Source organism: Cyprinodon variegatus, unplaced genomic scaffold (genome assembly GCF_000732505.1).
Source record: "Cyprinodon variegatus isolate N-32 unplaced genomic scaffold, C_variegatus-1.0 Scaffold66, whole genome shotgun sequence".
NCBI lineage: Eukaryota > Metazoa > Chordata > Actinopteri > Cyprinodontiformes > Cyprinodontidae > Cyprinodon > Cyprinodon variegatus.
This window is the reverse complement of record NW_015150519.1, coordinates 552,966-568,877: the sequence shown is the minus strand read 5'-3', so window position 1 is coordinate 568,877 and position 15,912 is coordinate 552,966. Positions and strand designations below refer to the sequence as shown.

Here is a 15,912-nt window from a genome sequence, read left to right as displayed (position 1 = left end):
GTATATATCTGTCCACAATTCCTTCTCTAACCTCAGCCTGAAGCCATATTCTGTCGCGACTCCAATGCTGACCGCACAGAGCACAGAGTATTTTCTGTCTGCATTCATGATTGGGAGAAATCTTTTAATATGTAAATGGTTCATCATGCAACTTCCTACAGTCTTCAGGTCAGCAGAGTTTATGCATTCAATTAGGGCACAGCATAGCACCAGAGGAGCTAAACTTAGCTTCCTCCACAGCTGTACTGTCACAGATAACGTGCTAATGATGTGAATTCAACTGACATGTTTATGTTTTTATCAGTTTCTGCTCCCATTTAAAGACAATTACAGGGGTTACTATTTTTATTTTTATGCTTCAAATGAGAAATATTCTCAGCTTGCAAGAAATTAAAACAACTCTTTCCTTTAACTTCAGTTTGCAAAATATGCATTTAATGACCTTGCCCACAGAAATCTCTGCAAAAACATCTTACATTCTCTGTTTTACGTGAATGAATTATTATTTTTTTTTTTATGCTTTTTTTATTTCAGATGATCCAGACCAGCAAGGTGCTGCTGGAGAGCTCTGATGGTGTGTATGAGAGGATTTTGCAAGCTCAGAGAGCAGGTAAGGCATAAGCATAAAAATTGTATTTTTAGTTATATATGTCTAAATCAGAGCAGATTTTGACCAAAACAGGAAGGGCGGTTTGGTTTCTTTTTATTCGTGCACTTTTTAAATTTGCATTTTTGGAGAACGTTTCACTGTATTAAAATGTTATTAAAACTATAGTAGATCACAGTAGTGGGATGACTTTCACCCCACAGCTTCTCAGGGATCCATACAAAACAACAGTTGTCATTTAACTTCCTTTTGACTATATTCAGCGCTGGCCTTTTTATTTGTTTCTATGACCTCATTCTTGCATTACAAATTCACACCTTTGACCCAGCCTTTAGTTTTATCTTCAAGCGTGTTGTGACATATTGACTTAGTGAGGTCGGGGACAAAGTTTATTCAGTTCACACACTTGAGGAAACATGCTGAATAGACAGTTCTCTCTACTTTCAGTTATGCCAATTTAAGTGAATAGCAGATTATTTTTATTTAGGTATACATACAATTCTAATCATCTTTGTCAATCTCATCACAGAAAATTTTGGTAACATAGCCAATTATTTTTTAAATAGTTGAGTCTGTGGATATGCTTAATACGATTATACAATAAATGGATGGAGCATTATTACCACAACTAAAGCTCTTTGTATTTTATAGGAATAGAAAGATTTAGTCTAGTGGAACTAACCTAGTGTGACTACATAAATATATTTTTTAGAGTTTTCAATTTGGAAATGGTTTAACATGGATTTTTAAGCCTATTCAACTACATCTAGCTAACATATTTTTCTTCTATGTAATTTTATTGCATTTAGTTTGATGCCATAAAGTAGCTGCATTAAATCAGTGGTTCTCAACCTACAAGGTGCCACCCCCAATTTAACACGCACTGCTGTCCACGACGCCCCTCCAACGCATGTATCCATATAATTATACGTCACATTTACACAACCAGACAATCTTTTATTAACTCACTTCAGCTATTAGTCTCTTTATCATTTTATTTTAAAATAAAATTGGATTTATTTTAAAAACATGAAGCATCATCAAGATTTAAACAAATAAAGGCAAGTTTTTAATTTCTTTCTAATACATGATAACAGTGTGTTTTAAACTTAAAATTTTATTTCAAAGATGTATGTTTCTGAGAGTTTAAACATAAAAAAAAAAATAAATAAATAAAAAATTCTGCAACTATTTAATGTGACGGTTGGCCCTGCTTGTTTGAACAAAGCAGATTTTTGGCTCTATTTTAGACACATCCACACGGAGATCATTCTCAACTCTGAGGAATCCGTATTTGTTTTTCATGTATTATCAGTGCAGAAAAGGTCAGACATGGGGATGCAAATGGCAACAGTTCATCATTTGCAGCTTTTGACAGTGTTGCATACTCTGCTGCTACTGACATCCAGAAGTCTTTCAGCACACATACAGGGAACTAGCAGTCTGTAATGTGCTATCAGAGGAGACATGGAATAGGGAGTCTTGCTGCTCTGATGGCAGGTGATGCGCGTAGATGGTGGAGATTGGCTGGCGTATCCAGTCTTTTCCGGGGTGTCTTCATTTGGGAAATACTTATTGAAACTGTCAAGGAGGCTCCAGAGGTGAGAGGCAATCATTTCTTTAATAGTTTGAATGCTGTCCTCAAGCTCTGGGAAAATTTCAACCCTTCTCCAATCCAATCGCACAGCCATCGCTCAGCTTTCTCTTAAATGCTATATGCTATATTAATTGACAGAATAAAACAGTAGTGTTATGGCCCAGTAGGGACATGTTTAAGCTGTTTATTATGTCCAAAATGTTGGCTTGCAACCCATTTTGGCTCTGTCAAATAATCAGCAGATTATATGACTGTCTGATAAGAATATGCTGAACATCCTAACGCAGTTCAAAGAGCCTCGTTAAAACTTGGGCATGAGAAAACCACCTTAGAAGAATCTCTCATGCACAAATTAGAATGTTGTCTGCCTGGCTCTGTGTTTCCTGGACGGGGCCGCCTTTTACATTTGCCTTTTGTATCTCTGCTCCTGTCTCCTTGAACCCCAGTCGGCCTCGGCAGATGGCTGCTCACACTGAGCCTGGTTCTGCTGGAGGTTTTTTCCTATTAAAAGGCAGTTTTTCCTCTCCACTGTTGCTACAAGCATGCTTAGTGTGAGGGATTGCATTCGAGTCAATGAGTCAATGCAATCAACTGGTTTTCCTTAGATAGAAAACTTTGAATCAATTTGACTGTATGATCTGGTTGAAATGTAAAATGTCTTGAGATGACGTGTTGTGAATTGGTGCTATATTAATAAACTGAATTGAATTGAATCATACAAACGGTGCATTGATGGAAAGAATTTTAAACAAAAAATTAAGCAGTAATCCATTGTTTATTTGAAATTATATTATCTAATATTATCTAACAATCCTTACTTAATAAAAAGCCTGAGACCACCTGCTCACTCTTATGGTTGGAAGTTAGATTCATTTTGTGCATTTATATTTTTTCCATAATTATTTAACGGCTCCAGAAATCATCTTGTGACCCCAATTGGGGTTGTGACCCCAAGGTTGAAAATAGCTGCTTTAAACAATGCAAAGAAATAAGGGGTAATTTCTTTTTTTAGTACTTGAAATTCTGTGCATAGTAAATGTAAAAGTTCCTGCTGCAGCTAAACTGTCTTTAAATTAGACACCATTCTGTAGTGGTCCTGAATTTTGTTTAATTTCCTCTGCAAAAGTCTTAAACAAATGATGAGCCTACCTTCTTGCACATACTAGAGAACATCAGACTATCACCATAGTGTAAATATTGAGATGTGGTTTAAACAGTGGTGTTGGTCATGGCCTAACAATAATGTGCATAACTTCATCTTGTCTGTGTTCGGCCTAAAATGTTCGGTCAGAATGACCCTGTTTTATCTGAACAGGGTTTATGTTTTCATCTTCCAGAACCAAAAAAATAAAGACAGCTTATGTTTTTTTATGCACATATGTAAATGAGCAATTCCAATTCTCAGGAGCTTCCTATCAGTCACTTATCATCTCTAGGATTCCTAAAAGTAACTCCTGTCATGTGTTGTTAGATGATTTTCCACTTAACATAAGTTCTTTTCTTAATGAAATTAGCTCTGATTAGTTCCGTTGTGCTTCAGGACGTGAAGTCATATGCATATTGTCAATTGTCCTTTAAAAGCTGATAACATGCATGTTTTGAATATTTGCCATGCGCAATACATGTGATGTGTAATTGCCTCATTTCAAGGCCTGTGCAAAACTTGAAGAAAAACTAAAGCTGGTTATTAAACTGTGTTGGTTGAGGGCTGATCTAAAACTTCCAGGACATTTTATTTTGGAGACTGGAGTTGACTACATCTGATCTACTATATATGCTTTTGATGTTGCGTCCTGAGTTTGTCTGCTGAATGATAAACACCCCAAAGGCACCTATTTTTCTTTTGAAACAACTTGCATCTTGATAAGCTGGCAGCAAAGCCCCAAGCCGACCAAACAACTTCTCCAGAGTGTGCACGGAGGCTTTGGGGGGCTTTCAGTTTCAAAGAGCCTTTGTACATGATTATCTAATATCAGCTGGAGGAAATACAACTCCCAACAATTCCAAAGTAGGACACAACAGATGGCAAACCCATGAATTTGAAAATATTATACATTTTTCCATCCAGAACTGTCAGATTTTTCATCCTAGTAATGTGTTTGGGTGCATGCATTAGTGCAGGAGAACTAGCTTGTGCTGCTGCTTCTACCTCTATGTGTGCATATCGTGTGGTTTTGTAGAAACTGGGTCAGTACAAACCTGATTCCCTGTTAAGAAAGCAGACCATTTCAGCATCAACAACTCCTAAAGTTGTGAATAATCCATCACATCAGGTCAGACAGGCCTCACATTCCTCTCAGGAAATAAAAGGCACTGTCGGATCGTGCACAGCCAGGTGTTGGTAGCACTAATGGGGGATGTCACTTCATCTAACAGACTCTCACTAAGGTCCCACTTAGCATTCAGGGCATCTGGATAGCTGAACCTGCTGAACAACACAATTAGCACACAAGATGTTTCTAAATGCCAAGTGCAGAATTACTGTCTCCTCCGTAGACTACAAAGAAAAAAACGTCCAAAGATCAAACAGTTTGAGAGATCTAAATGCTTACTCAGTCTTTATACAACCTATTTTTACCTAGTTGTAATTCCTGAGTGCATCAGGAGAGAATTCACAGCACTATATTTCCACATTTAGTTATGCTACAGCCTTTTTCCAAAATATCATTCCTGCACATAATTAACCTTGCCTGCAAGCAAGGGTGTTCCAATACATCTTTTTCATTTTCATTACAGTACCTGTAATGTGGCTTTAACTATTAAATCAGACCAATTTCCAATATTGATATTGGATGGAACATCAGCATTTGTGTGTTCACAAACATACAATAATCTTTCTTTACTCAATCTCCCCTCAACTAACCAAGAATCAGCTCATAACGGGTTGGTCATTGACTTGCAGTATTAACCCACCAACCAAAATTAGTTGAAAAGACGTCCAAGCACATCTACATTTCGTTGAACTGTCAACGATGAAAAGTCATAATTTTTAGGTTGTTGAAAAGACGTTGGAAACTGGGTTTGCAATGTCTTTTCAAGGTCTATTATTGGACTTAAGTGGGACAAAATCAGACCAACCAAACACTGCCTAATTTTCAACAACTATTTTAAAACTAGATTAAGATGGACAGACGGTGTGTTTGGGGGGAAAGCTTTAGGAAGGACATACAGCTGTAAAGAAAGCAAGAGCTTCCGAGCCCACAGCTGAACTTAACTTAACATTGCAGAAGAGGAAGATGCAGGCATAACCTCTGCTATAACATTGGTTTTGTCAGGATCCGAAACTTCCGAGTAACAACAAGAAGTGCTTAGTGGATTTTTGACAAAGATTTCTGTGCATTGTTACCTCCTAGCTGGCTAAAACATTTACTTGACTGTCCCACTTTCCCCTCAACAGATTTGGGAGTAGGCTTATTGATCTGGCTTGCCATGCTACTACACAAAAACCCCTTATGACACAAGAAACAGTTTGAGATTGTTGCAAATCTACTACAATAGATAATTAAGCAACAACCCCATGGTCACTCTTTCAGTGCTCTTGTGTCCCTTCATGTTAAGAAAAGAACAAAGTCCAGACGTCCAACCATCTTTGTAGTAGTCCACCATTCAAGCCTGTGTGGTAGAGTGGCTAGAAGAAAGCCACTCAATAAGGATAGGCACATTACAGTCCATCTGGAGCTTGTTAAAAGACACCAGATGAACTCTCAAACCATGAGAAACAATACAAGGCATCATGTTTTGAGGAAACAAGACAATTTTATCTCCAAGTCAACACCATCCCTAATGTAAAGCATGGGAGGGCAGCATCATGCTATGGGAAGATTTGTCAGCAGCAGGAACTGACAAGCTTGTCAGGAAAATGCAGCCATAAACGGACATCCTGGGTGAGAGCAAGGATTGCAAAGGATTGGTTACAAACCACTCTGCAAGCCCTGGATCCTCTCTGCAAGAGACCTTTAATGTGGGCCCACAGTGGTCTTTTAGGTTGGGGGTTCTGAACCTTATCTCTGCTTCAGGACACCTTAGACACTAGTGAGGTCAATGGACTCTAGAGAACATGACTTCATGCTTAGGAGGAAGGAGGACATATCTAGAAGGCCCAGGCCCCTGGAACTCAAGCACGAGAATTGAGGAATCCTGCACTAGGATGGCACAAGGTAGTAAGTTTGCTTTAGGATTTCAAATCTGGGGTGTAAATCTTGATATATCTTCAACTTGAAATTAGTTCTGAAACCCTCTTAGTCCTGAGGGGTCTCTGCTATATCTTTTTGTCATGCTGGGGTCACAGACTGAAAATGTAACCATTGCTTTATGGAGATCTGAAAATTGCTGTGTACAGACGTCTATCATCCAATTTGATTAAACTTAGCATGTATTGTATATACAGGAAAAAAAACAACCTTTTCCATGTTGTCATAATGGGGTATTAAGTGCAGAAATTTGAGACAAGTAAAATGTAGGAAAAAAGAAAAACACTGTACATCCCAGGCAGTTTCAGAGTCCTTTGAAAATTAATATTTGCTCTCACGAGTAGCAGCTTTTAATAGTGTGTCACCTTTTGAAATAAGCCTTAAGGAAGGAGGTGGATTTGTTGCAGGAAGATCTGTTTTTTCCTGCATTATGCCTCTGATGTTTAAGAGAAAGACAACATTCTGTACTGTCTCCCACTGAAAATAAACGAAGGCAATCACAAATACTGTCAGTTTTTTTCTGACAGCACCACCATACACTGGGCAGAGCGGCAGCATGACATATATCACTAACACAGATGTGTCCTTTTATCAAACACACGTTATCCAAACTCCTTTTCTGCTCTGCTCAGATCTCAGCTGCTACGGATTAAAGCTGAATCTGGGTAGGACTGTTATACAAAGGCAGAAATTGAATTAAAGTCATGTTGGGTTTGGTCTACCTATTTTCTAACGCATGGGCACATGAAAAACATTAGTAAAGCATATATTGAAGTACTGGACATGTGTTTAAATGGCAATTAACTATTATTGAATGTAATCATGTTGTAACATATAGTGATATTGAAATATTGTCCAGCCTTTTGACCACTTCTGTAGTCTGCTTTGATCCCACTTTTGCTCTGAAAAAAGCTCTGACCCGTTTCGAACTCTGTCCACCTGGCTTAGCTTTTAGATGCCGATCCTTTACAATTTAATTTGCATGGTACGGCCTGTTTGCTGGTCCAGCACATTTCTCATATAACATATATATATATATTTATATATAATATACACATCCTGTATAACAATTACCTTAAACTGATCTAGAGCACTTCTTTAGTATTCTGTTATCTGTTAGAATCTACTTTAGGGTTGCATTTGCAAAACAATTGCAATTTCCAAATCACATAAACATTCATTTTTGTTCACATTGCAATTAGTTAGAGTAAGACGTGCCATTTCTCTATCCAGCCCTTTAGTGGTGGTAATACTCTTCAAGTAGGTTTTCCACCTTGCAGCAAGGAAGAGGGTTGCTTTGAGCAGATCCATGCATGATAGCTACTATGCACTTTACCACCCATCATTAAAGCCCTGTAACAATAGACTCTAGAAGGAGAGCATTCAAGGCCATGAAAACAATAAAACCCTCGAGACAAACAGGAAAGCTTTGCCGGTTGTCTGGTAATACTTTGGTTTTTATAAAGGTGACTTATCATTAACCTTGGGTTTTGAATTTTTGATTAATAGAAATGTTAGATTTATGTTTATGTTCAACAGCCTTCTTTCTTCTTTTATTTTAATTAGAACTTATATATGAATATTTAAATCTATACTATGTATTTGATGCTTATGGTTTCTACAGATGTCATCAGATCCTTAATCTTTATGAGAAGGCTGTGCTGCAGCACACCTAACTTAATATAGAGATTAGAAGATCCATGTGAGGTAGTTTAACCATTTGATTCAGCTAAAGGTGCCATGGCAGAACCCAGCTGTTCTTTGATTCCAGATGGAGACCAATGCTTTAGTGGGTGTATAACACATTATGGGCTTTACTCTTCCTGAGCAGAACGCCAAACTGACTAACCAGCAATTATCAGCTTGTTTTGTTAGTATTATTCTTAAAAATTCAAAACTGGACTGCACTAAAGTTGCAATAATCTGTGCAATAAGCATTTGAAAACTATCTTCACAGCCAGAACTTTTTTCTTAATAAAAGTTAAATCTTTTGGAATCTTTACTTTAGATAGCATTAGAGTGATAACTTGCTCCATCTCTAACACTCTCTTCCCTTTATGATTCACCTTTAGATGGTATAATATAGAATTAATTATAAGTCAAACAGTTTTACAAGATTTAAGTTTAGGTCATCTGTCTGAAATTCCAAACATAGAGGATCTGGGATTTGTCACATGCTAGCAGTATTTCAAACCACCATATGAATCTGAGCAAATCCAGACCTTGCTTGTCATATACATCCATTAATTAAATATTTTTGGAAGGGAAAACTGTCCTGTAAAGAAATGAAAAAGATTATAAACATTTTTAAGCATTATACAAAATGTCAGGAGTTTCCAAGTTGATTTCCTGAGGTTCCCTGCTTGGCTAACCTGCATCTACCTGTTCAAAGAAGTAAAGAGTTTTAAGGGTGTTGTGTCTTGTGTTTTGTTTTTATTTTCGTTGCAAAATGAACTTGCTGGCCACATTTTTTTTATTGCGACGATCTTGGTGTTCCCTATCTATTTTATGGAGAAAAAACTCCCCATTTTACAACAAATTTTCCTTTAAGAATCCAAAGGTTTTTAGTTTTATCCTTCAGATTATCACAGCTGAAATATTTCCTGTTCAAACATTCAAATATGTTTAAAACTAAACTTAAATTCTTCTTCATGGATAATTCAAAGTATGGCTTTAAAGTTAATTACATTTAATGGTTTGATTTACATTTTGACTTAAAATTATCCCAAAAACAATAGATGATCAAACAATTGTTTTAATAAAAAAAAAAATTCTGGTTGGTATTATGCTTTGCAAAGATGCTCTAATTTTGTAAGGTCTCTTGATTAGTCCCATTTTTGTTGTGTTTTTTTTTTCTTTGTTGTTTTTTTCTTTTTTTGGGGGGGTATTTTAAATATACGCCTTTACAATTATTTAAAAGAAAAAAAAAATTATGAGGTAAAAATAATGTTCAAGGCAATAGATGCTCTGTTATTCCAAACTAAAATTAAAAAAATGATATAATCAGCATAATATAATAATAATATGATAAATACAATAATATAATACATTTTTGATTGAAATAATCCAGATTTTATTAATGGCCTAAATAATAGCTATAATCTCTGCTCTATAATCAAGCAGCCTTTGAATAAAGATCCCTTTCCCTTTGTTCTTTAGGTGCTACAGATGTTTTTTATGAAAAAAAAAAAAAGGTTTTGTTGTCTCAGTTTTCAAAGCATTTTGGGAAGTTTTTATGTCATTTTGAACCTCATTTAGCTGTAAAGGGCAGCTACTGTTACTATTAATTATTTTACTGTTATGGAAAACATGCTGACAGTTCCTCATCTGGGGGAATGACGGCTTCCCCTCTGAAAGCCATCTTCAGTTATCTGTGCTTTCTTTTTCTTTTCATATGTCCGTCTAATTTAGCTCCATCCGTCAGTGTCAGCTCAGTCATCTATTGATGAATTTGTAATTAATTTTAAAAGAATGTGGGTCATTCTCTGAGATGCACATTATTGTGGAGTCATCTTTCAGTATGAGAATCCCTTACTGTATAGCCCTTATCCTGCACCAGTTCCTTATGCTTTGCTAAGGGAAAGCTTCCCCTTTTCCTCTCCGCCAGACTCCATACAGTGTTGCTAGGCAGCCCCTGCTGTGTGTGTCTGCATGTGTGTTTGTGTCAGAGAGAACCAGAGGAAGCGCTGCACCTTCCTTATGACAGTCACGGCTCATGTGCGCAGCAGCAGCTGCTGCATTTAAAGTTGTAAAGCTGAAACTGAAAATGAAGATATTTGCATGCTTAGAGCAGTTTTCATACATTCACGATGTGAGCAGCATATGGTGATTTTTCTGAGATGGCAGAAAATCATGTGAGGTCAGAAACCTAAACTTTTAATCCTCAGTGTCTGCATGGTGATTCCTCATGAAGGGGTTTTTCTTCACCACCCCTCCTCTGGTGCATGTTTCCATGGCAACAATGCAGACAGGGTCTTCGAGCCGCCCTGAGCGGAAATGTCTGTGTTCTCTGAAGGAGTTTCCGTGCAGAAGCCTGTCACAGTTCTGTGATTTGTGTTGCATATCCTCTGGGGTGTGGGGTTCCTGTTCCTGCAGACGCTACATGAAACATGTCCTCACTTAAGGACATGTCTCATGTTGAAGTAGCCCCTCAGGTGACAAATGTTGGAAGCTGAGATGCTAAGCCACTTGAAAATAGTGTCATTTGTGTGTCATCCATTTAGCTTTCGTTATATACGCTTTGCCAGTATGTTTGTTTATAATGCACTTTCTGACAATTGTGTTTATGAAAAATACTATAAGATTTAGCAAAATATGACATTAACATTATTAACAAAACTGCTTCTCACGTACTACAAGTTACCTTTCATTTGAATACAGAAGATTTTTTTGTTGTTTTATCTTTAGTGCAGTAATCCTCCTACAGACAATTACTGCACCTCTCTGCTGCTTAAAACAGTTTTAACCGTCATCTTTGCTCAGATGGGTTTCCTCACAGTAAAAACAAGCCTGGTCTCTAGTCTCAGATCCTAGACTCCAGTCACCTCCTAGCCTCTTTCAATGAAGCTGTCCTAATCCTTTTATTTATCTTCTCTCTCAGCAATGGAGTTCCATGAAAACCTGCATGATCTGGCTGTGAAGGAAGGGTTAAAGGGCAGGAAGCTGCATAAGGCCGTGGAGAGCTTCACATGGAACATCACCATTTTGAAGGTGAGAATCTTTGACATCCTTAACATAACATTTAACCTAACACTTCTTTCATTTAGAAAAACTGTAATTATGTTAGATTCGTAAATGGGATAAGTTCCTCAATGCGTCATCTGCTGCAGCACAATTTTTGGTCTTTTATGGTGTTTTGGTCAAAAGGTGGGGCTAAAACAAGTTAAAATCCAAACAGCAGACTTCAAATAGAAACCTATATCTGCCAGAAAAAGCCTGTTGGTTGGCCAGTCTGGTTAGCTCCTTCTGACTTTGATTTCTTCACCTAATGTAGATTTTGTAGTGATGGAGAGATTGTGATGGTCCAACAGAAACCCAAAGCACTTATTGGCCAGTTGTCTTCTTTTGTTAGAGGCAATAGAAACTGAAGGAAATTTCTGACTTAATTTTTTGAATCGGCTGGAAAAATAATAAAGTTTCGGTTGTATACATTTTCAAAAACAGACACAAAAACAGGCACCGACATACAGTAGTTATTACCTAAACTATTACTTATAAAATGCGTGGTGTCATTTGGAAGGACCAGTTGTGCCATATGCTGTTTTCTTCTTTTATCATTGAGAGTAAATACTCCTAAACCTTAGCTGTGTTATTTTTCCTCATGAATGCCAGCCTATCCTAACTCCAGATGTTTTATGACAATATGTCACATATTTCAAAATGATAAAACTAAGCATCATTGCAGTTGCAGCTTTAGATTCCTGCAATGTGCTGACATCTACCTCCCTGATGTTGCAGCCTGAATGAACCGTCGACTTATGTGGAGAAAATGCTTTTCCACCTGACTTTAATTTTAAACCCTTGACTGATTATAAAAAGAAACAACTTCAGGTCAGAAGAAACCTCCCTTTGTGGTTAACGAGGCCCACCAGATTATTCTGGTTAGCATGACCTGGCAGTGCTTATATAGCACAATTTTTAGCTTATTGCAAGACGATGACCAGTGAGAGTAGAAAGAAATGAAATTCTTCTACGATGGGATTCTTATCTCTGCAATAAAAGATTTTGGTTTTAAGGTTGTATTAATTAATACAATACCTTGCCTAATGATAACCTATACATATCACCTGTAATTTCTGACATTTAGTTTCAGATTTCTCTTAATTTCAGAGTCATTTGCATGATTTTTTGATGTGAATGATTCTCCTCCTGTCTTGCTATAATCGCTCTGATCTGTACCCTCAGGGTCAAGCTGACTTATTAAAACATGCCAGAAGTGAAGTCCAAGAAAACCTTAAGCAAATCCACTACTCAGCGCTTACCTGTAACCTGAGCAAAGGAGGAGCAGTGAGCAGGTCCTCCGGCTCCTCAGACTCCAAGAGCCGGCGCAGCCTGGAGGCCATTCCTGAAAAGGCCACAGGGGAGGAGGAGCTTACAGACGAGGAAAACTGAAGACTTCAGCAGCAGCTGCTCTCCCTAGAATCCCTTCTAAACTGTTTTCTTTCTGAATCTCTAAGTCGTCAATCTCCAGCCTCCATCATGGACTTTTCTCAACCAAAAGCACAGTTAAGACTTCTTAGACAAATGAAGCAATTCAAGAATGAAGGATCCGTCTCCTAAACATTTATTTACATTTTGTCAGATCAGGAGAACAGAAATAGATCATGTGACCTGTCAAAGTTCCCAATCGCAGCCAAATTGAACTGCTTTATGATGCTCCTGTTTCCCCTCCTGGATGAAGCAGGACAGCCGAATGGACCACCAGCCCCCGCCTCTTCCAGACTGACTTAATAGATGAGCACTTCTATTTAGTGGACCAGATGACAAAGAAGGCCTTGGATTGTAGCAAGGATTTTTTTAAAGCACAATTTTTCCTGAGCTGTGAATGTAACGGACTAAGGAGTGGGAACAAAAAATGTTTAGAGTGAGAGTAAATAGCTGTTTACAATTCTGGACTTGTTTATGTTCTTGTCTGCCAAAACGGTAGTAAACTATGTGTATATACAGTTTCCTGTGACTTTTTTTCTGCAGAGTGCATCATTTTATTATTGTATACTTGGGGATATGAGATTTATTTTGTAAAAGTTTTATGGACACATCTGTGGAGAAACGGTTATATTTGTGTGGGATATGTCAAGAAGAGGGCTTTTCCTTAAAAAAACTTTGAACACGAGGAGACAGAATGATGCTAAAGACAGAGAGAGAATGTATCCATGTTGTTGTCCAGTCTTAGCGATCTGAACCAGCAGCTGCATGAAAGATGTTGTACTTTCTTTCTTTAGTTTCTCTTCTTTTTCAGGGCAAGTTTTACCAAAGTTATCTTTACCTTGAAGCTTAAAGTTCATTTTAAACCCCAAAAACCATTTAACTTATTTTAGATATGTGAACATAATAAATCAGTTGTTGCTGGTAGGAATCCACAGGCAGCTTTCAACACCTGCTGATCACCTTGATTTTGGATGCATTCACTGAAAAACAAAGGATTTCACTCTGAAGGAAACTATTTTATCTATTTGTTTTTGTTTTACTTTTTATTTAAAAATGTTAATTATTATTCTCTCAAAATAAATCCCCCCTTATGTTCTATATTTACTTAAAGTACCTAATCCATTATAGCTGCGGTCAGGAGTAAAATTTTTTGTGACAGACTAGCCCTTTAGTGGGATATAAAATTTTTCTGAAAGGATGGCCAAATATATTACTAAATAGCTTTGATTGCAAATATTTAAATTGCATTTCTTTGTGTGTTGTTTACTCATAAACTAGAATCTGTGTAACTTCATCTTCTCATTCTTTAACAGTTGATGCTGTCGATGTGTTCCTCAAAACTTAAATTGGTTGCTATGTTTACCTTTTACACTGTAGCAGCTAAAACGTCCAGCAGACAACGTGCCCCATTTGATTTCTTTCACATGAAGACGTCTGACAATACCCTTTCCTTTTTCAAACATTTATTTTACTTCATATGTAAGGTGGAAAAATACCTATGCTATATGTGGATTTAAATGCAAAAATATTAGCAGTAATGTTAATAACTTGTTAGGATTTAATGTTGAGTTTGAACACAGTAGGACACACCAAATGTGTCTAACGGAAGGCTGGCTGAACAATTATCCTGAACTAGAGGTGTTGATTGATTTTGATTTTCGGAAATATAAAAAAACTAACATGTTTGCCAAGACACATTAGAATAATTTCAATTATCATCCACATGGCTTTACTTATTGTTTGTGTTTGGATTATTATCTAAAGCCTTATTAAAGATATATATTTAATAGCATACTCAAAATGTGAAATAAATGTGTTGCTGGTAGCAGTCATGATTGCAACTGAACAGTGATTTATGAAATTGCACACTGACAACTAAAACTCATCTTTAAAAAAAATCTCAGTTCCCTTCAGCATTTCAAATAACACAGTCTATGACAAGTGTGAGCAGGACCTTAAATAGCTTATTAATGTGCAAGTTTTCCATTTAGCACAATTAACAGTAAGAGGCTAACAGACATTGCATGTAATTGTTTTTACTATTATTAGTTTAATCACTGATTAGAGTTGTGTCACTTATTCATTTCTCACTTTCTGTATCAGTCTCCCTTTTAGCCATGAGCCAGCTTTGTTTTATACACGATAAGGGTGCAAATGTTTTGTAGCTATTGTAAAGGACTCCACAGAAGTTAACAAAAACAAACGTATTTGAACTTAAATGTTCAATTATCTGAATGCATGTTTAGTACAGTATTTCCTGTGGAGTTGGGAAATAACCAGAAATTATTTTAGCTCTTCTAGCATATAATAAATCTAATAATGTTTGGAATTTGTTCTCAAAATACTAACAATATCATGGCTGCACTTGTGAATTAGGACATCATCCCTTGTCAGTTTTTATTAATGTCTAAATAACTTAAGTGATGTAAACCTACCTAATAATGAACTTTTGTATGTTTTCATTGGAAAATGTTTGAAAAAAATAAAGAATAATATGAGTCATTTACATGTCCATCAGGATAGAAAGCCATGTTTACCTTAGGAAAACATCTAGAGTCATTTGTATAGCCATTACTCTGTGAACAATAGGGTACAAAAAAAGTTTGCTCAGGTCAACACAGTTATTAAAATGACCCATTGTGTAGAAATACTCTCCCTGTTCTTCCATTCATTAGTTAACTTTCTTTAGATGTTTAAAATTTAAAGCGCAAAAGCAGAAAGTCGCAGTTGATATTCTAATGCTAATTTAAACCCGCCATACTCTCATTATGCATCACAACATGCATATGGCAGGTATAGAAAATATACATGTAATCAAGAAAAGAAACTGACCATTTAGTCCAACTGCAAAGACATTTGGTTTCTGCTTCAAGTAGCTGTAAGCCTCTTCTATCTGAAAATCTCTTGCTGATTTTCAGTTTGCGATTCTGAGATCTTCAAAACGTACATCCTACCTACAGTAAACAGCAGTCAAAGACAAAATAACTACTCCACTTTGTCTGCTTAAAGCTAGTAACAGTAGACTGCCTAAAACAATCCACAATGTTGTATCTCTGCCTTGATATTTTCTGACTCCATCAGGATTTGATCTTCCTTTACAGATCTCCATTGAGGGACTGAAAGATTAAATACTTAGAACATGATTACTGTAGAGTCCAAAATAAAAGTTTTGATTTAACTTTTTATTTTGCCGCAAATAAAAAAGCTCATGTTGGATAAAAATCATTAAGACACCCAGGAATATTTCCAAAGTGTTATCCTGCATGGAAATCTGCAAAAAGGGTCTGATTATGACAAACTGAGCAGGTTTATAATCTCACACTCCAGTGTGTCAATACTAGATGGAAAATATGCATTGCTCTTAAGCGTAG

General features: G+C 36.7%; 1 protein-coding gene across 2 annotated transcripts in view; it reads left to right on the top strand.

The window, feature by feature from the left end:
* Positions 1–15,329, top strand: part of plcl2 (phospholipase C like 2) — a 50,910-nt gene extending 35,581 nt beyond the window's left edge. The window contains exons 5-7 of one of the 2 annotated variants that reach the window (XM_015371898.1): positions 535–610; positions 10,995–11,104; positions 12,299–15,329. In XM_015371898.1, the coding sequence (XP_015227384.1) occupies positions 535–610; positions 10,995–11,104; positions 12,299–12,505 (393 nt within the window). In that variant the 3' untranslated portion in view covers positions 12,506–15,329. The remainder of the gene's footprint in view (positions 1–534; positions 611–10,994; positions 11,105–12,298) is intronic. The other variant, XM_015371899.1, reaches the window with a different exon arrangement.
* Positions 15,330–15,912: the final 583 nt, after the last annotated feature.